The sequence below is a fragment of the Mustela nigripes genome, chromosome 6, assembly GCF_022355385.1.
Source record: "Mustela nigripes isolate SB6536 chromosome 6, MUSNIG.SB6536, whole genome shotgun sequence".
Lineage (NCBI taxonomy): Eukaryota > Metazoa > Chordata > Mammalia > Carnivora > Mustelidae > Mustela > Mustela nigripes.
In genome coordinates this window covers 127,254,808-127,275,590 of record NC_081562.1, presented here as the reverse complement: position 1 = coordinate 127,275,590, position 20,783 = coordinate 127,254,808, and the positions used below count along the sequence as shown (strand labels likewise).

General features: G+C 45.1%; 1 protein-coding gene across 1 annotated transcript in view; it reads right to left on the bottom strand.

The window, feature by feature from the left end:
- PIP4K2A (phosphatidylinositol-5-phosphate 4-kinase type 2 alpha) overlaps positions 1-20,783 on the bottom strand; it is a 172,131-nt gene that overhangs the window by 10,252 nt on the left and 141,096 nt on the right. Inside the window, exons 6-7 of the mRNA XM_059404184.1 lie at positions 20,443-20,481; positions 5,908-6,021 (exon numbers count right to left, since the gene is read on the bottom strand). Coding sequence (XP_059260167.1) covers positions 5,908-6,021; positions 20,443-20,481 — 153 coding nt within the window. The remainder of the gene's footprint in view (positions 1-5,907; positions 6,022-20,442; positions 20,482-20,783) is intronic.

Genomic DNA, 20,783 nt, shown 5'->3' with positions numbered 1-20,783 from the left:
AAGTCCTGTTCTTTGCAACACTAGTTGGGGAAAAAAATGAGTCAATCAAATCCAACGGTTTCTTAGGAGGAGGGCCTCCCAAAGTTACTACGGGCTGTGAGTCTCTGAGATGGGGTGCGCACCAGCAGCAGGCCCCACACTGATTTCCACATGAAGCCTGCCCTTCTCACCCCTTCAGAATGCCCCCTGGGCCTACTGGTTTGGGAACAAGACATTCGGGAAACACTGCATCAGAAATCCCCAGTGATACCCTCTGCCCCCCAGCAGAGAGGACAGGCAGGTTGTTCACTGGTGGCCGTGGGTCCCAGACAGCTGTGCCTGGGGCTGAGCTCAGCCTCTGAGCTCCCAGAGAACAGGGTCAGGGCCTCTTCTGCCCCCCACATGGCCCTCTCCCACACCGAGCACAGCGCCTGCCCCGACCCCTCTCTCTAGAGTCTATCTGGCCTGCCCCCTCTGCCCATCCCAGACACCCTCTAGAGGTCTGGGCACACACAGCTGCAGACACTGATTGCCAGGTGACAGCATCTCTCTGCAAGGTGGGTGGGGGCTTGGCTGGGCCAGGGCCTGCTCCCCTAGACCTGTGGCCAGGCAAAGACCCTGTTTCTCCATCCCTGCTCTTTCCAGGCCCTTGGAAGCTCCCTGGGAAGTGGTAAAGATTGAAGCTGTGCAAACGGACCCCCAGTCCTCTGGGAAGGGAAGATCTTTTCCAAATGTAAGTTTGATCTTGCCTAGCCCCTGCTAAGGCCTTCATGGTATTCCATGTCCTGCCGGGAAGAAGCAAACTCTAACATGGCCCAGTGGGCCAGGATAGTTTGGTTCCATTCCCTCCTTGGCCACCTTGAACTCTGTTCCAGCCCACCTTCTGGCCCTCTTACCACACCCAGTTACCTGCCACCTGACTTCAGATCTCAGCTGCAGAGACACTTGCTTATGGGAAGCCTTTCCTGGTTCCTGCCTAGGCCACATCCCAAAGCACAGGCATGTGGATGGACAAGCATACTTTTCCTTAATGATGCTTGGCTCAGCTGCTCATTTATCTACTTAGATTATATGAGTCGACTTCTCTCTTCCCCAAACGTGGCAGCTGCATGAGGGTAGGAACTCTGGCTGTTTCTGCCCTCACCGTGTTCCTGTCTGCCAGGAACTGATGGTCAGTCTTGATATTTATTGAACAAATGAATGAGATGCCTGCTGCTTACCTCACCTGAATCTCCCTAACCCCGTTCTCAAAGAAATAATCACCCTATCCAGGTAAAAACATAGCACAAAGCAAGAGAAAAACCTTGGCCCAAGACGTAAGAGGCAGCAGCCACCACGAGTACAATGAGACCATTTATCACGTGTCTGCGCGCTGAGGGAACAAGTATCCCAGTAACACTGGAGTCCACTGTTCCACCTTCACGTGGCTGGCTTTCAAAAACTCAAGTCGGGGTGTGGTGGCCTGAATGGCTTAGTTGGTTAAAACTTCTGCCTTTGGCTCAGGTCATGATCCTAGGGTCCTGGGATCGAGCCCCGCATCGGGCTCTCTGCTCAGCAGGGAGCCTGCCTCCTCTCTCTCTGCCTGCCTCTCTGCCTACTTGTGATCTCTGTCAAATAAATAAATAAAATCTTAAAAAAAAATAAATAAACAACTTAAGTGGGCTTTATTACAAAAGGAAGAGGGCTGCCTGTAATGAACTTGCAAAGGTCAGCCCAGCAGGAATGACAGGGCTGGCCTGCCACCTCAGTTTGGGGAAGGTCTCCAGGCTCCAGTGTCCCTCTCACAATGCCAGGCCCCTTCCCGGCCTGAGCTCCGCAGTCAGACCATGGCCCAGGCTCCTTCCCAGTCAGGCAGCTCTGCATCTAAAACCTCAAGCGAAACCACCGGTGATGTGTCAAATGTGTCTCTAGATGGGAAGCTGCTTTGACACAGCCACGATCAAGGACCGCAGTGCCCAGTGGGTATTACGTAAGTGTTCCGATCCAGGACACTGAGAGGGAAATGCGAGACCAAGGACAGCGCAGTGGGGAACAGCAATAGGTTTTGCTGATAAGGCTGACCCCTTTATTCTTTAATTAAAGTACCAGGAAATCTTCAAAATAAAAAGAGTCTAAATTTGGGACTCAGACGGGAGATTAAATCTCTCGGCTTACTAGCTCTGTGCCTTGACAATGAGTTCACCTCTCTTGAGCCTCAGTTATTCTAACTATAAAATGGGATAATACCACTAATGTCAGGGGGAGGGTGGAGAGGACACAGAGAGAGAGCATAGCTCAGGCAATGAAAACAGTGCCTCGCAGGTAACCATGGAGGCTGTGACACGATCGCGTGGGCGGTTATTACGGTAGAAGGACTTTTTCATCAAATCCGCGCCTTAAACATGGAGATGGGTTCAGTGAGGTAGGCTAAGAGGAGAAAAACTGTGGAAAAGTCCAGAGAGTCACTAGTTCTTATCTTCACAGACATTTTTGAATCTCTTCTGAAGCAGAAGAGAATGAAATGTGGCCATAAACCCGAGATTCTTATTAGAGAAAATTCCTGCTGGGTATCAGGGTGGCCTGTAAGACTCCACGCTGAGGGGGAGGCCAGGAGGGAAGGGGTTAAGGGCTACCCTGCTGGGGTTGGCCTCCAGCTGACATTAAGGAACTTCATACATACTTGCTCTGTTTTCTGCTCATCGCATTAAGCTTCTGACTCAAATTTATTGATTTTTTTTTTAAGTACATAAGATTACAAAGCATGACGATTTTTAAATCTTTATAATCTTTGGGTCCCTCGTCTTTCCTACTTTCCAACTTTTAATAATTATCTGCCAGAACTTCGGGCGGCTTGCTTTTTTCCCCTGAGAATATCCCACCTAATCTGATTCCTTCATAATTAATTCCTCTTTATGCCAAATCTTTGAGCTAGAATCTTCAAGACCTTTCATGGGCCCTGCCACAAACCCTTCTGGAAAACTATGTGGTAAGAGAGCCATTAATAAACTCTCCTTCACAACATTTAAATTCACTTTATTTGCTAACTTTATTAACACATTTCTTCTACCAAATTACCACCCTCCTAACACATCTCAACGCAGATTAAAATTCCAACCAGCCCTATCTCACAGTCATCACTTATCACTTGTTAAAAGTTATAATGATCCTCCTTTGGGGCGTTCATCGGGAAACAAAGTCTCAACTGTGTTCTCACAAACATTTTCAATTTGCGCCTCATAGCAGAGCAGTTCAGGAGTGCGGCCTCTGACAGCCTCCGGCCCCAGACTGAATTTAGTACCTGTGTGTCTTTGAGCAAATTACACAGAGTCTCTGGGCTCATCCAGTTTCCTCATGCATAGACTGGGGCAATGTCAGCACTCATCCTCAGGGGCAGTTATGAATGAGAGAGAGACAATGCCTGGGAAGGGCTCTAGGCTGTACCAGTGGCTCCGTCAATGTCGGCGGCCCACTATCCCTGTCCCCAGCCGCCTACCCACTTCCAAGGTTGTGGGCCCACAAACATGACAGCTGAGATGCCCTGTGGTCGGGGCTCCCCAACACTACTGGGCTCCCAGCGTGAGCCAGTGAGAGGAGATGGGTGCCAGCTTTCCACCATCCAGCATCATGATGGGAGCTGACGTTAGCAGGCCAGAAGGCCAAAGCCATTTTCATTCTCCAAATAGCACGGTCTTTTGGAGAAAAGGGCTCCCTCATACATAGTTATCTGCAAAGCTTTCTGAATTAAAATATTTTCAAGGTATATGAACAGAGCAGGATTTCGGCTGCAGAAAAAAAAAGCAACTAGATTCTCATGACAATTCTTTTCTTTTTTCTACAACAACAGATTGCTGCTTGAGCTATATATAATAAACTCATCTTCTACCTTAAGCATTAAGTAAAAAACAAAGAGTCGTCCCCACCCCCACCCTGCACCAAAACACTGGACTCAAACGAACAGGCCAGTCAGCTACATTAGAAAGCACAGTGTTAATGAAAAAACAAAACTAGATGAAATTCTAGTCTCATTTATCAAGATCAGATGTCAAGCCACTTCACCATAATTACCTGCTTAAAAATTTAATGATGCTTCTGCATGAATTTCAAAACTAAAGATACTTGTATCAGCCATTGAGAATTTTTTTTTAATGAAAGAATGCTTTATGCCCTGCTCCTATTTCAACAAAACAGCTAAGTGCGAGAGCCCTGCATGGGATTAAACTATCCAAATCCTCTAATCAACGACATTATTAGAGACAACAAAAGGGCTAAGAGGATCCTTATGTAATTCAGCTGTAAACTGGAACCGCTTCAGTTACATTGTATCGGAGTCTGAGCTCAGTGATATGCAGCCAAGAGAAAAAAGGATGGAAACAAAATTTATTTTTTTTGGCAGATCGGACATAACCCTAAAGGATATTTACCATAATTGCTCAAATGGTATTATTCTCAAGATCAAAGAATTGCTGATTGAGGAATAAAAACCCGAAAGCGAGCATGTCTACCTAGAGTACCTAGTTACCAGTTAGATCAAGTTGACACCGAAATATGGGAAATGTCTAACTGATGTTTAACTAATATATACGGTAACAATAATCACTGGCAACATAGGGAAAAAATGCTTGTTACTGAAAGCATGGAGGAAAAAAATGTTACACGATAAAAGCAAACATTTTTTCTACTTTTCTTTTCAAGTAGACATTGCATCCTTCACAAATAAACACTACTTAGGTTCTACTGGAAATACATATATACCAGCTAGGTTGAAAAAAAAGTAAACATTTTTTAATGAAAATAACCCACTATATAAAAATAATTATGAACTCACTGACTCAGTCTGGGTGTCTTACAATGAAAGAGATGTCAGAACAGGGAAAAACGTAATTGTAAAACTGCTCTGCCCTCACGGGGGATACAGTCGAGTGTAAAACACTCAATTGTTGGCTCGAGCCATTTTAATTATTTTTATTTAATGACACAAAGAAGAAAACTTTCCACTAAAGCCTCTAAGTAGAAGAGCTATACTGGTATTGGAAGTACCAGTATAGCTTACTGGTACTGGTACTGGAAGTAACAGCTTCCTTCATATGTATGAAGTAACAGTAACAGCAAAACTGTGTTCATTAACTGTCTACATTAAAATTCTCTTAGCACGCTCTCGTTAACCTAATGGATCTCAAGAAAATCTCCCCCCGCCCCGAATTAATTTCTAAAGGAATCATAAAAGGAAGTCCCACAAGAGAGCTATGATGCCTTTAAAATCAACAAAAGGATAGGGAAGAGTATATTTTTAATTCTTAAACAAAAACAGTTAAGAAAACCTCCCTCACGAGAGATGAAAAGCCCATGTTCACACAGTATTATGTGTGTCACAACCATCCCCTGTGCCGCTAGTGTCGTGAACAGCCTTGGTGCTGTCCCCACCACGTGTGAGGCCTGGTGGGCCTAATGACATCACTTCCACAGAAGCTGGTGGAAATGTTAAAGCACCAGGGGACCGGGGCTGTGTTTACTAACACCGAGATGTGGTTTAGATGAAGAAAACCCCAAATTCAAACAGTTACTAAGCATTTGTTTTTGAAACGCTTTACCGTGTGACAGAATGTCATGGCTCAGCGTCACCCTCCTCTGGTTGCTGTGGGCAGTCCGTGTGAGCAGGCTGTGACCACACAGGCTCCCCGCCGACCAAGATGGTGGCAACCCGAGGGTGGGGACGCCCCGCAGATGACATCCTGAGTCCATTGTCTAGAGGGAGCAGCTGCCGAAGCAGGACACTCTTTCCTAAACCAGATCACCCAGGAGAGGCACCTATTTGGATGGGGTTTTCACAATGAAACAATCCGAATTTTGGCCTCGCCTGCAGATTTAAATGGACGGCTGAAGAAGCTTCTGAGACTCGAGAGTGGTGACAATTCTATAGCGGGGCTGTCCTTCACGTCGATTGTTTCTTACCTCGACATCCTTTTTCAGTTTTTCCAGGAACACCTTTTTGTTGTTGTCATCGATATAAATCTTTTGGCCCTCATTAATGAAATCATTATCCTTTAAAGTCGGTAGTTCTTTGGCCTAAAACAAACGACAAAGGGAATGAAATAAGTTTGAATAAAAGCAAATTAATACATGCCTTCCAACCCCAGAGGTGAAGTTTCCACGCCCGGATATGGAGCGTGCCTCCCTCCCGGCGGGCTTCTCACCGGAGGCAACAAAATGTGAGGTGACTTGAGTACCGCAAGGGGGCACCAGTGAGCTACGACCACTGGAAGCAGTCCCACTAGGAATGGAGGGTTGCACGCACTCCATATTAGGAAGTTTTGCAATAGATCTCATGGCATAAAAACCCAACGGCTTTCTTAGATCCACTCTCTTACAAGAAGTCTTCTAAGTATAGAATTTGTATTCTTGGAATTCTTTGTCAGGAACCTTCAATTTTCTTACTGGTACAACCCAACTCCACGCCCCTGACACTTTTTGGGTAGCCTTTGCTGGCTTCATGTTACAAATAACAGGTTATCTTGTCTCAGAAAAGCACCATCCATAATCCTATCTAATTTCTCAGTCAGGGACAATATGCACCCAGACGCTGGCCATCTGCCCCTTCTAAGCCTTCCTGGTCACCACCCCACCAAGAAGAAAATGTGGACAATGCCAAAGGACAATGTCTTCTTCTAACACAAAACATATTAAGATGAGCAGTTCTATCCTTTACAAATAAACCAGAAGGCGCGAGCTGGCAACTACACTGTCCTTAAAATGACAGTCACAGCACAAAGTCATGGGTGACCATCGAAACATGGGTCACAAGCAGTAAAAACCTTTAGCTTATGCTCTAGGATAAGATGCGCATAGGATCTTAAAATAGTGTGGCTTATTCTATTTCATTCCGTGCAGCCTGCATTCTGGAAGAGTTCAAGACCAGTCAAAGCCCCTCCCGCCTCCTGTCAACTAATCATAGCTTATTTCTTCCAGCCGAAAGGAATCCAGCAGAAGACACTTAGTATACCAATGAATGTCTCAGTAGCTTTCTCCTAAGTGTGAGCTAAATGAAAGAAAAAAATAATCCAAGGAAACAACATATTCTCCTTCCTGCTCCCCACACGGCCCCCCTCGTTGTTCAGAGCAGTAACAACTATTGGTTCTATTGCATAGATCTACTGAACCATCTTTCAAATGCCTGGACAGCTCACTTTTCCTTCTCTGTAAACTATTCACATCAGTCCGTATGCACACATATATGCATATACATTATGGGATTCCAAATTTATAGCTGCCACTCATTTTAACTTTGCAAAAATTTGAAGTCTTGCAATTTTTTAAAAAAGATTTGAGTGAGAGAGAGTATATGCCAATGGGTGGAGGGGCAGAAGGAGAGGGACAAGCAGCCTCCCCTCTGAGCAGGGAGTCGCCATGTGGGGCTCGATCCTAGGACCCTGGAATTGTGATCTTAGCTGAAGGCAGACACTTTTTAAAAAGTTACCCAGGCACCTCAAACGTTTTGCAATTTTTAATTTGATAAAACTACTGCCAAAATAACAATCTCTACAAAGCAGGTATATCAAGGATCAGAAATCCAAAGGTTTGGTTCAATTAGCAGTTACTGAATGACCGTTATGTACAGGAATGCAAAAATGAGTAACTTTTTTTTAAAGATTTTACTTATTTATTTGACAGAGAGAGAAAAATCACCAAGTAGGCAAAGAGGCAGGGAGAGGGGGTGGGGGAAGTAGGCTCCCTGCTTAGCAGAGAGCCCAATGCGGGGCTCGATCCCAGAACCCTGAGATCATGATCTGAGCCAAAGGCAGAGGCTTAACCCACTGAGCCACCCCCAGGCGACCCAGTAAGTCAACACTTCTAAAGGGGTCTGTGATCTAGTGTGAGAGAAAAACAGAACAAGTAGGTAAAAAAAACAAAGAACAAGGCAGCACGAGTATGCAAAATGGACAGATAAATAACAATCATACTTGGGGGACACTGATCTACTCTCAAATACTTTCATGCTGAGTCAGAGTTTTGAGGAAATAAAAACACAATGACATTCTTCACAAAAACTATGGAGGGGCCTGCTAGACTGACTCCCTAAATCTGTCATTAATAATTTAAAAATGTCATAAACATGACATAAAAAGCCCGACATGTGAAGACGCAAATTAATGTGAAATGTTTGAGTCAACCACACTCTACCCGAAGGTCTGCTTCTAGCACAATTATAAACGCAACACAGTTTCATAGCAAATGAAATACAAGAATCTTAAGTTTCACAAATCCAGAGAGCCGTGAGAACCACCACCCAAAATACAAAACTGGAAGTGCCTTAGAAGAAAGGGTTGAAGCCAGATCCATGCACATAAACACAGATGGAGGAAGGGATTCTCTAAGGGGACACCCTGGGTGTTGGCGTCTGTGTGTGGGGGGGATGACAGCAGCGTGTGTGGGTGGCGGTGATGGGGGGTGGCTGTGATAGGGATTAAGGTATCAGCCTCAACTCCACAGCTCCCTTCGTTCGTGTAAGAGAAGAAGGGCGGAGGGATTTGGGGTTCTACGTGAGCAAGGGAAACCTGAAGCCGGGGAGGTCAGAGCAGAGCCGAGGCAGTAAATGACACAGGGGTTAGGTGTTTGTAATTCCAGGCACATTCATGGAGATGAATGCCACTCCGGGTTCACCCCAGCAAGATTACCTCATGTGACAGGGAAAACTTAATCCTAGCTCATAAAACTCGGGGCACCCTGCACTCTCTCACTAAGCTCACTTGTGAATTTCACAGGCATTAGGGACGTATTTAGATTGGATCAAGTTTTAGAAAGGGCAACCAGATTGGTTAGAAGACTAAAGGGCTTACCGAAAAGCTCAAGAGGCAAGGGCAGATCCTTAGCAGGGCAGCTGCTGAAGGAATCCAACACGGGTCTACACATACCCACCCCCGGGGGTCTGCGGTGGGCCAGAGCGCCTGGGAGCACCGCCAGCGCGTGGGAGACGTGAATCCCGACATTCCAGATCCTGGCTCTATGCCCTACCAGTCCGGGGCCGGGGCCAGGTTTCTGGAGCTTTCCAGACCGCGGTCTTACGCACGGAGTGGGGAAGGCACCACCCAGCACCAGCAGCTGTAGGTCCTGTGCTAACAGGTATTTCACCTGGATCCATTTCAGTGCATCGGTTCGTTCATCCTTCACAACAACCTTAACTATTACCCTTAGGTTTGTACCGACACGAAACTGAGTTCAGAGAGATTATGCAGGTTACAAGGTCTGAACTAAGGTCTCACAGCCTGGCAAGGGCAACTAGGAAGCCAGTTTTCACGTGGAGAGGGGAACCCGGGCTTCCTGACGCTTCAGTCGGTGTTGGGTGCGGGGTAGAGGTGCGGGGGTGGGAGTTGTTCTGAGAACTCCGCCCACACCTGTGTGACACACTTAACTACCGAGGGCTGCTCGTCGTCCTCACCGTCGTCGACCTGAGCGTTCACCGGCTTGTACAGATTTAAAAACGTAGGTTGAGAGACTGCATACAAAATCTTCTCTTAAAACAACAAAAAACTTTGTTCTTTTCTTCTAAGAACTAGGTGACAAAGATTAAAGTCACCTGCCAGAGATTCATGCTCAAGAAAACCTTATTCTTAGCTTTTATAAAATTTTGTAAAAATTTTAATTTCCAGTGTAGTCCCCAGAGTGTCACGTGAGTTTCAGGCGTACAACAGAGCGGTGCGACAGTTCTACACATCACTCAGTGCGCGTCCCAGTACTTGTACACTCTCTCCCCCATCACCTGTTTCCCCTATCCCCGCCCGCCTCCCCTCTGCTAACCATCTGTTTGTTCTCTATTGTTGAGAGTCTTTCTTGGATTGTCTTTTTTCTTTTTTATTGCTTAGCTTTGAGAACGATTTCAATATATCCCTCTGATAGTGAGATGTGTTTATATTTAAACACAATTTTTTTTTTCTTTTTAAACTGCTGAGAACTTCTAGGCTGTGAGCGAATGAGCTTCCACATTCCCGGCTACACAGCCCACGAAGGTGAGGTCTGCAGAGCAGCCCAGGGGGTAACTGTGGGGAGCAATGGAGTCTACCCTTCGCTTTGCAACACTCGATTCTTTGCACTTAGGAGAGCTTTGAAAGCCTTGAAGTCCCTGGTCTAGTTCTTTCGTGGGTGTCTTTCATACCCTTTCTAGTTCAATGCAGAACCAGCCAGAGGGCGGGGAGGAAACCGCCAGAGCTAAAGACATCAGCTCAGAATCGCTTAACTGTGGACTCTCCGAGGCTGGCTCCCAGCCAGCGGTCAGCAACCTTTCTGAAGTGGTAGTAGGTTAAGTCTTTATTTATTCCCTCTGAATTAAGTTCTCCTGGCCAGTTTTGTGCAGACTGGGAGCCTCCAAGTGTGACAGGGGAATGGCGGTACCACACAAGGGACTTGCGGGGAAGCGAGGCCAAGAAAGATGAGCTCTGTCACCCTCCCCGACCCTGCCTGCCCCGGGCTGGGGCTCCTGCCTGGGGGCCTCTGGGAGCTGCTCCCAGGACCCCCGCCAGCCAAGGGGGGCTGTGTACAACCAAACTCCGCTAGAGTCAGGCAAGGTTACTTTCCCTTTGGAATGAGGTAATTCTATTGGGGTGGATTGGACTCAAAACGACATTCAACCTCTGCTAATGCAACATGTAAATGCACAAAGACACCAAAGGCAGAAGCAGACACCGTTCTGCAACCTAGCTATCCTGCTTCCATCGCCTGGATAAAAATTACCAGGATGCATATCCCTCACACTTTCCTGCAGGGGGATGCCAGACGCCAGGTCCATTCGGCACAGTCCTGCACGGGACACAGACTTGAGTGTCAGATTCTGAGCACAAACTGGATCCAGGCTGCCCGGTTTAGAGCTCAGAAAGTTCGATTAGCTGGGGAGCTCTGAGCCAGTTACTTGACCTCTCTGTAACTTGGTTTCTTCCTCTTTAAACGGGGATTAGCAATCAGCACTAGTGTGAGCCTGAGTTGAGTTCATACACATAAAAAGCTTAGGGCAGTGTTTGCCACATGGAAGGTGACAAACATCGTCAGTGTTACTTGTTGGTCATGTTCTCAAGTATGGCTTGTGTAGCCGGGGGAAAAACTCACGGCTGATAAATCCAGAGCAAGATTTTTTAAAAGTCTGGCATATTTAACATTTTTATACTAGCTGTGATGTTCTGAACCAGCTGCTTAATCTGTCCCTTGCAAGTCTATACTCTTCATCAGTAAGAAACATAACTACGTAACAATATTGGTCACGGTCAGAAATGGTTTCTGTGTAACTGAACACACATAATCAGGGCCGTGAGAGTCAGGATATAAACCCAACTGTGTCAGAGCCTGAAGATAACCAACACGTGGGTATTTTACATGTATAAATGCTTCTGAACTTAAATACTTATTATTCCCGAGGGTTCAATGAAACACATCAATGATCTCTAAGGACAGATTTGGCCAGGGCCTTTGAGATTTATTTATTTATTGGCCTTTGAGATTTAAAAAAAAAAAAAAAGGAAAAAGTATGCAGAACTAACCGCAACCGAGTTCAGAACTCTCATTTTTAGAAATGAACCATGAGCTTCTGTGGCCAGAAATCATGGATCCTGGAAGGGCCAAGAAAGAATGGTAGAAAGGAGATTAAAACAAGACAGAACAAAACAAGGCATTGGAACTGCCCTTCCAATATAAAAATAGTGCTGTTAATGAAACTTTTAAGATTCCAAATTAGTAAAAATTTTACATATTCTCTGAAAACAGATCCAAAAATAAATGTGTGGCAAAGGAACTTACATCTTGTTTCAAATGGAAGTCAACTTGTTGGTTACATATAAATATTTATCTACTTCACTGGGCTCTGGGATGTGATATAGCATTGCTGTCATGCAGGTGGAGTTTAGTAATATGTTAATGGCTAGTAAAGTCAGAGAAATGATAGAGAACTCTTATTTTTGGTGAGAACAAAAAAATCAAATAATCTCTTAGAGGATTCAGAAATAATTTTTAAAAAATCACAAAGATTTGAAATCTGTATTCACAGTCAAAAACATCCTTCATATACAGAGAATTCAAATGAAAATGATCCTAGGTTTTATTGTTATGCTACAATTATATTAAATTATGCTAAAAGAGTCTATCGTATTTTACGTTGCAGTAGGAAAGTTAAAAAAAATACCTATATTCAAAACGCAAAGAGCCAAAATTTATGTAACATAGAGCCACATTTTCATTTTCGCCTGGACAGAAACCCGAACAGGAAAATGGAACATACTCCTGTCACATTTGAGTATTTAATACGAACAGGATTTTGGCACCAGAAGGTTTCAATGCAAAGGATAATGCAAGGCATAGTCCTCTGTGATTAAAAGACTTGTATTTCAGAAAGAAATGAATTTCTGTTCGATGTGGTCATTTGGCAACCCATTTTTAAAGTCTAATTGTAAGCCTTGATGTCAAAGATTGCAGCCTGGTATCCCTCTGATGGGCTGTATTGTCACACTTGGGAGATGAATACACAACATAAAAAAAAATGTACTAATTATTGTCTCATGTTAGACCTGCTTATGTTCCCGATTTACTTGTTATTCCAAGCTCACCTAAATGAAAATTAAGAGAAAGAATAAAACCCCTTTCAGCAGGCTTTCCAAAACACTTCAAAAAAATCACAGTCTGTGGGGCTGAAAATATAGTCTCCAGAAATATTTCTGTGAGGGACAGAATTTTAGGTAATCCTTACTTTGGAGCTAGGATAAAGATAATTTGATTGAATAACATCATATATGTGGTATCAATTTTAGGGTAATAAGAGAGGTTAGAGATTTATAATAAAATCAGTTCTGCTTCTCAAAACATCCAAGCCATAAACTTGATACACGAAAAGACAAATTAGTGAATATGGGTAAAGCTCACACAGAAGTAGCAAAGATGACAGGTGCTTTCTCACAAAAAGTGCATGTAACCACCTTCTTTAACATAAGCGGAATGTCTATGCAAGTTCATGGCTTGGAAAATGATCCCACAGCTCAGTACTACCTTGTAATTTCCACAAGGAGAACCAACACATTTGTGACCAGCATCTGCATGTGAAAGGTTCATCATTTTTGGTTTGAACTTGTCTATATATAAATGTAGAAAGAGAAGAAACCTCAACACCCTTGTGAAACCAGACTACAATTAAGTAGCACAAAACTCGGTAAACCCCAGTGATTTCAGCCCTTAGAACTGTTGGAGCTGGCAGTGCCCAGCTGTTGGTTATTTATTTATCCTAAGATTTTCAAGCCAATCTTTAAAATGTGAAATATATTGCTTTTCAAATATTGTCATACTTTCCAAAATGTAATGGCCCTTTAACTGGCAGTGGGTGGTATCAATAGGGACAGTTTGGTTTTCCTCCCGGGGCTGTGACAGGACAGTTAACCTGCAGGTAGGACCCACAAAATAGGTTGTTATGATCTGACTGGAAGATTCTGTTGCACAGATGTTGGCGGTGATAATATAAGAAATCTGAGTCTGAAAATTTAGGAAGTACTAAGTGGCTAAGTACTATATGGTTTCTGTCTTAATACTAACCTAGCGAACATCATAATTTTATTATTTTATTTTATACTTTCATTTATTTATTTTTTTTAGAGAGGGGAGGGGAAGGGGAGAGGGAGAGAGGATCTTAAGCAGCCCAGATGCGGGGCTCGAACTCACAACCCTGAGATCATAACCTGAGCTGAAATCAAGAGTCCGTCCTTTAACCGACTGAGCCACGCAGGTGTCCCATATTATATTATTTTAAAAAGCATGCATCTGCAGCAGCTTGGCTAAAATTCAGTCCCCGTTCTAAATTTTAAAGTTTTCTTTCCACCTCGACTCTTTCTGGAACCAAATGAGTAAGAGTTGTCAGCTTTAAAAAAAAAAAAACAACCGATATCTAGCAGCACTGCTCCTGGCCTGTCTGGGAAACCCAGGGTTGAATTAATCCCAGAGACATGAAAGTGAACTGAAGGCAACTGAGAGTTTCCACGCCACGGTAAGCCAGACAGGCCTAAGGACCTGAATGTTGTTGCCTGGGCGGTGCTCACAAGGACCCCAGCATGTTACCCCTTTTTCTTCATGTGCCACTTCTAGCAAATTCCAAATGAGCTGAATCTTAAAAACTCCACTTCCCAGACTATCCCCTAAGGTTTACATTGTAGGGTTCTTAGGTTTGCCCCGGCATCTGCTGACATGACAGCTCTGAACATTCTTTCCATGAATCCTAGCAATCGCCTTCAGCCATACCTGGAACAGACAGGACTTGAGTGATTGTCAAGTCCAGGACTTCTCAGAGCCCACTGTGCTGCTGATCTGTGCCTCTGCAGCGGGGGAGGGCTTCGTTTGAAAGAAGAGATTCTGACACTGAAGCAGGAGAACCAATGATACCATCCCATCTTTTCATCTTCCGAGTGATGACAAAGTGAAATGATTTATCCCCAACCCCCGAACATCCATTAATGCCACAGCAGGGGCTGGGACTCAGATCCGTGACTGCCGTTCGCGGGCCGTCCCCGCAAACTCCCCTTAATAAAACATCTCTACGCCACGAGGCAGATGTTACCCGTGTTGCCTTTAACGTAAGAGGAATAGGCCCTGCTTCTGCCCTGACAGGAAGCTATTCCTGGCATTTTGGGGGCTGGAATCGGGATTTCTAGCACTGGCTGGCAAAGGGAAATGATTCACTTCCATCTGGGAAGAAAAGGGATTTTACAGAAGAAGGTTAAAGCATGAGCTGAGTTTGGGGTGCAAAAACCATGATTATCTTGTTTTAACTGATCACTGGCTGATGGCAGAAAGATTCCCAGAAGGAAAGGACATGCTGCTGTGCTTGTGTCCCTTATTGTCCAGCGGCTTTGTCACCTTGCCTTTAACTGCATCCCAAAGAAGCAGAGAGAGAGGGCATCATTAATTGTAATTTGTTACAATTTAAAGATCACAAAAGAAATGCTGAAAACTGGTTTGGGAAAGCATTTTTCTCAATGTAAGGGTATTAATGATCAATTCTTCTAGAACCTTCCGTCCGTAATGTCAGAGATGGTGACAGTCACTTAATTGCTGGTGCAATTCACGATGCCTGAGAATCGACAAGGCAGCTTTCTGCGGCCCATTATCAAAGTGTCAACAATGATTATTGCTGATAGAGTTACACAAATGCCAACCGCGGGGCAGCTGTTTCCGGTCACGTGGGCCCCAGGGAGCAGGTTAGATGTTAAAAGGAATCTTCTGCTTGTGACCCGGTGACTCCATTATACACGCTCTGCTCTACCTCACACAATCAGACCCGAGTTTTGAGGAGAAGTGTGCAGAACGATGAACAAAATGCATATTTGTGCAAATCCCCAGGACTCTCTCCCTCAAGAACATGGGCTCTTTAAAGAGTCAGGTCAAATCCCCCAGAAATCAAGTGAGTCCAGTTATGTTTTCTTTTACTTCCCCGGATTCCCTGCTGCGTTGCTTGCTTGCTGGCAGCATGCTCAGGCTGTCATTTGTCAAAAGCAGCCCCCGCTCAGCTATAATTACTAATTTGATGTCACAGTGGAACCGCAGCGCAGCTGTGGAAAGATCGACCACCAGGGAGATCCGTGTTTCTCTGTCTCATTTAGAGGCAGCTAAACTGCTGGAGCCATGAATGGAAGATGCCCTTCCATTAAAAAGGGAAGAATTAAAGAATAAAACAAGTCATAGCAGCTGTCAGAATTTGACAACGGCTTAAAAAAGGAAGGAAAAAAAAAAGCACTGTTCTGCTTTTAAAAAAAGAAACAAAACTCAAGACATCTGTACATGCGTGTTCGGATACTTGTTGCCATGAAAGTGATGCCACTATTGTTGCGACGTAACTTCTTTATTCCCCTCGGTTCCATCTTCATTATTATGCTAATGCAAATCACACTAATTATGTGTCAAGCTGAAATCGAAGGGAGGGGACTCATCTGTACCTATGTAGCACTAAATATTTGAAATGACGGTTTCAAAACTTGTCATCAACAAGTTGAAAGTACGGGAAATTAAAACAGTTATAATGACTCGGATGAAAGGAAAACTCACAATTGAGATTACTAATTAAGCCGTGTCAATGGAAATTCTTTACGAAAATTATTCTTTGCACCATGACAATCATTTCTTAGAGAACACAGTCCCACAGGGTAGCAATGGAACGATTTTTGGCAGATCGTGCGACTTCATTCATAAAAGGTGAAAATGTAGAAAAGAAATATTTTTAGCCTTCCTCCAATGGTTCTACCCAGAGAGAAGAGCGATTGTTTTGATAACATTATGGTTTTATTTGTGGAGACAAAGAGCAGCCTCTTGGAAGATGCAAAATGTTAACTGCTCATGGAAAGAAAAACTGAAAACTGACAGAAAGAGAAAGGCAAAGAAATTTTTTAGAACTTAAAAAAAAAAAAAACAATGTTTTTTAGAGTTCAGCTCCATTATATACATTTCATTTATTTTTACATATTACAGTTTGGTGACTGTCGCCTCAGTTGTGGCCAGATTATAAACCAGCTACTGTGTCGAGCCACAATGCCCCTGGACCTACACAGGCAGGAGGAGTCTCTATCCATGACAAATTTTAATGACTTTTACTTCCTTATCTATAAGGTATTTCCTCTTGCCCCTGCCCGGGGAGCGCCTGTAAACTAGAAGGGCAGGTGGGTGGCCTTCTGGAGCTGCTCCTTCTGGAAGCAGAACTATCACTAACCCAGAGCCCGGAAGGAGGCAGAAAGCACTGGATTTTTCCTCAGGGCCATGGTGTAGATGACTATAATGCTTACCCAGTGTGACATACGGTCGACCGAAGTTATTAAACACGCCAAAAGCCCCAAATGGAGGAAATGTGAATCGGTTGTTTTGCCAACACAATAAGAAACCAAACGATTTATTTCACAACTTCTGAAAATTTTTAAACCAAGACTCAGAACGAACTGCTCTTGTACCCTATTTAACTCCAAAACATTGTTTTTGTCGATGCAGGAATGCTTCATGATTCACGGGATTGCTACGCGTTTTTGGTAATAGGTCCTTTTAAAAAAGGAGACTGAGACACGCCAGACATTCGGAGGGCAACAGCACAGCGGTTAGAAACGTGAGCCCTGGGCTAGAAGCCTGGCTGCACCACATCGTAAGTCTGGGGCTCTGGTCAAGTCACCGAACCTGTCTGTGAAGCAAGCTCGTTTACTCAAAGGAAGTAATAATGGCGCGACCTCGTAAGATGGCTGGGAGGATGAGATGGCTTGAGTCATGTAAAATGTAAAACACACTCTGGCACGTAGTACACACTCAGCAAATACCAAGTATTACTATTGACCTTCCTAAATCCCAAGACTCCACAATTCATTGTAAAAAAAATAATCTCCAGATGAAGGTAAGGGTTCACCTCTGCTACTGACTGTGTGAAGGTGCGCGGGAACTGAAGCTCGTGGGCCTCCCAACTGTCGTGTCGTGAGGTCCTTCCCATGGTTGACTTCTCTAAGCCTACCTCCAGGGGAGATGCTTTGAGGAACAACACAGAGTACAGGATAAAAGCATCCTAGGTAGTCTCCTCAGAAAAGTGATTTTCTATTAGATAAATTCTATAATTTCATTCTTTTCACAGAAACCTATGCCAGTAAAGGGCTCAGCATTTTTGGTGAGGTGGGCAGTAGAAATGCGAATGCCGCAGGTTTCTGGAAACCATGTGGTCCTGCAGGCAGAACAGTGGAGGGAGGGACGGCAACTGGATGGTCTGCATCTGATGAAATGTTACAGAGTCAGGGATGTCCAATACTCATGGCTTTCCTTCACATATGGACTCGTTTCATGATTCTGGCTTCAGCAGAAACAACCCCATGGTCTCTGTCTATCTTGGCAATGTTTTTTGTCAGAGCAGACCATGCCCTTGGTGATCAAACCTTAAGGAATGAAAATGAACAGAATTGGGGGAAAAGAGTGGGATCTGCTAGCCGTTGTCTCAAGGGACTTGGGACAGAGCCACCAGCGTGGAGCAGAAGCTGTCATCACCACCATAGTTCTTACCCAGGGGCTGGCTTCCTGTTAGGAGGCCGAAAAGTCTGTGTGGCTCTCCAAACAGTCCACATATTTTCTCCTAAGAGAAAAATCCCAATCCTACTAAACCTCTGAGTTTCTCATGGAGTAAAACCTAAATACTCGCTTGGGTCTTGGGCACACGGACAAACATTTCGTCATAGCAACATGGAAGTTGGCAGTCCATTGTTTCTGCAAACTTTTGGCCAAAGCTGGTGACTTCAGGGTTATCTATGTGGAGATTGGAAGTGTAAAAATATATTCACTAGTGCACAGTAAAAGTACAAATGGTCAGAGAAGGATCCACCATTTCCTTTCTCATTCCTCACTTCTTCACCCACTGTCATGGACAAGGTCACCAGAGAGTTCCCTGGTGGTAAGTCCAATGGAGAATTGTCTCAGTCCTCATCCTACTTGACCCTGCAGAAGCATCGGATTCTGGGACCGTTCTCTTCCTCTGGTTTCTGGACTACAACTAGAGTGCAAGTCTCCCAAGACCAGGGGCATTACTCAAGGCAGTGTTTCTCACAGTGCTTGGAGAAACGCTTGCTCACAAGAGATAGTCCATAAATGTCTGAACAGAATGTCTGAAATGTCTGATGACCTGAAGTTTCCTGGCTCGTCAGCTCGTCTCCTGTCTCTTTGGCTGATCTTTTGCAGGACTCTCTCCTTCCACCCACCCCTTCAGTGATGACGTTCTTCTGGATTCTTCTAGACATCCTTCTCTTCTATTCCATATACTCGTCCTGGGTGGCCTCAGCCACTTCCCTGTCTTTGCTGATCATCCTTCCTGTGAAGTTTTCCAAGCCCTTTTTTTCCTCAGCTGAAACCCTCCCTGGAGCCTCTCATACCTCCTGCCATCTCTGCTCTAGTGCCACACTGACGCTTCGAACCTCTCCTCTCACTCTGCTCCCTCTTTCAGTGAGTGGAACCACCACTCTCCCCGCGGTCCAAACCAGACACACGGAGTCCTCCTGAACCCCGCCCTGCCTCCACACACACTCCCTGGCACTGTTCACTGGCCTCTGTGGCTTCTTCTTCCCAGTCTCCCTAGAACCTATCCTTTTCCACCAACCTAGCTCAGGACACCACTCTATCGGGGTTATTTCAACAGCCTTTCCAACTGGTGCGACTTATGTCACCCTCCAGCTAAAGGGCCAAGTGCTCCCCCTCTGCCCTCTTGCCCAGGATGCTCTGTCTCACCTTTCCCTCCAACTAGCTCTTCCTTGTCCTTCAGGGTTCCAAACATCACCTCCCCCAGGAAGCCCCTCCCTGACCCCCCGAGCATAAGTCAGGTGTACGTGGTCTCTATTAAATTGCTTATCACATGATAACTCATTGCCTATTTTAATGTCTGTGTTGCCTGCTAGATGTGTCGCGTGGCTCCTTATTTTAGCCCCTGAAGCTAGGATGGTAACCAGGAAAAAAATTTACAAATACTTCTGAGTGAACAAAGAACAGGAGATGTCCAAAATGTAAAATTCAAATCCAGACAGGAAGAGAATATTTTAAAATCATAATTTAGAGGTGTCTGGGTGGCTCAGTCAGTTAAGCATCTGCCTTCGGGTCATGATCCCAGGGTCCTGGGATCGAGCCCCATGTCGAGCTCCCTGTTTAGCAGAGAGCCTGTTTCTCCCTTTCCCTCTGCCTACTGCTCTGCCCACTTCTCTCTCTCTATCAAATAAATAAAATCTTTAAAAAATAATATAGACTCATAATTTGAAGTCAAAACAGAAACAAAAATCCTGAGCCCTGCTTTCAAAGTTGCCCAGGTGATGAGCAGGGGGGTAACTGAGAATTTTGAGGTACTTTTCATCTAAGCAAATGCGGATTTTGGTCAGTTTCGATTTCCATACAGAAAGCTACTTCCCATCGCTTCATCAAACCGATTTCAGCTGCATCTGTCTATACTCTTGCATCATAAGCCAAATGTGGTTCAAATGCCACCTGCTGTCCAGTGACTCAGGAAAAGAAAAGATACAGTCTCCACATGCTTAATTCTTTGTCAGAAGCCCTCTCACCCTGTCTTAGAGCTGCAAAGGAGTTTGAAGTTTGTCGGAGCCAACCTTTTTCCAGGTGAAATTAAAGCTCAACACACTCATTTTAGGAGAGGCGTGGAAAGGACTGGAGCTCCCGACCGCCCATGGGGGCGGGGGACAACCGGTGTGAGGCCCCTGGTGGCTGACCGGGAGTCGCATCCGGATCCTGTAACTGCACAGGTGACTGTGCTTTCAAGACCATGTCGCATGCGGAATGTTTCTTTCAACCACACATAAAACTAACAGAACTGCTTCAGTGCCCAACAGAGAGCGTGGGCGAGCTCAGGGCAGAAGCCTTCTCCGGTCAGTGTTGGGCTTGTCCCTGGCACAGCAGAGGGGACAGGAGAACCGCCACCGGAGGTGGGAGAGGAAGAGTAGGCCGGAGAGGACCGCAGCAGGGGTGAGTCAGGGTACTCACCTTTTCCTTGTCGCTGGCTTCTCTGGCCACGGTGGAGCCCTGAAACACAGAGACCATCATGAAAACATCGGGTGTCACACGTGGAAAATACGCAAGTGTGTCAGGCCAGAGCGCAGAAATAAACAAGCGCCCCCTTGGCCCTGGAGCTGTGCCTTGAGGAAGCTCTGTCCCCTCCTAGGTCACAACGTTGCCCCAGGGGCACTCCCCCCTCTGCAGACATTCCTGCTGGCTCATCTCCAACCCTTTCCCTAGCTTGTCATCCGAGCCAGATTCTGGTTCTTGTGTCCCTGGTGGAAATCAGAAAACCTGACAATCACTTGAACAGTAATGTTTGTTTGTTT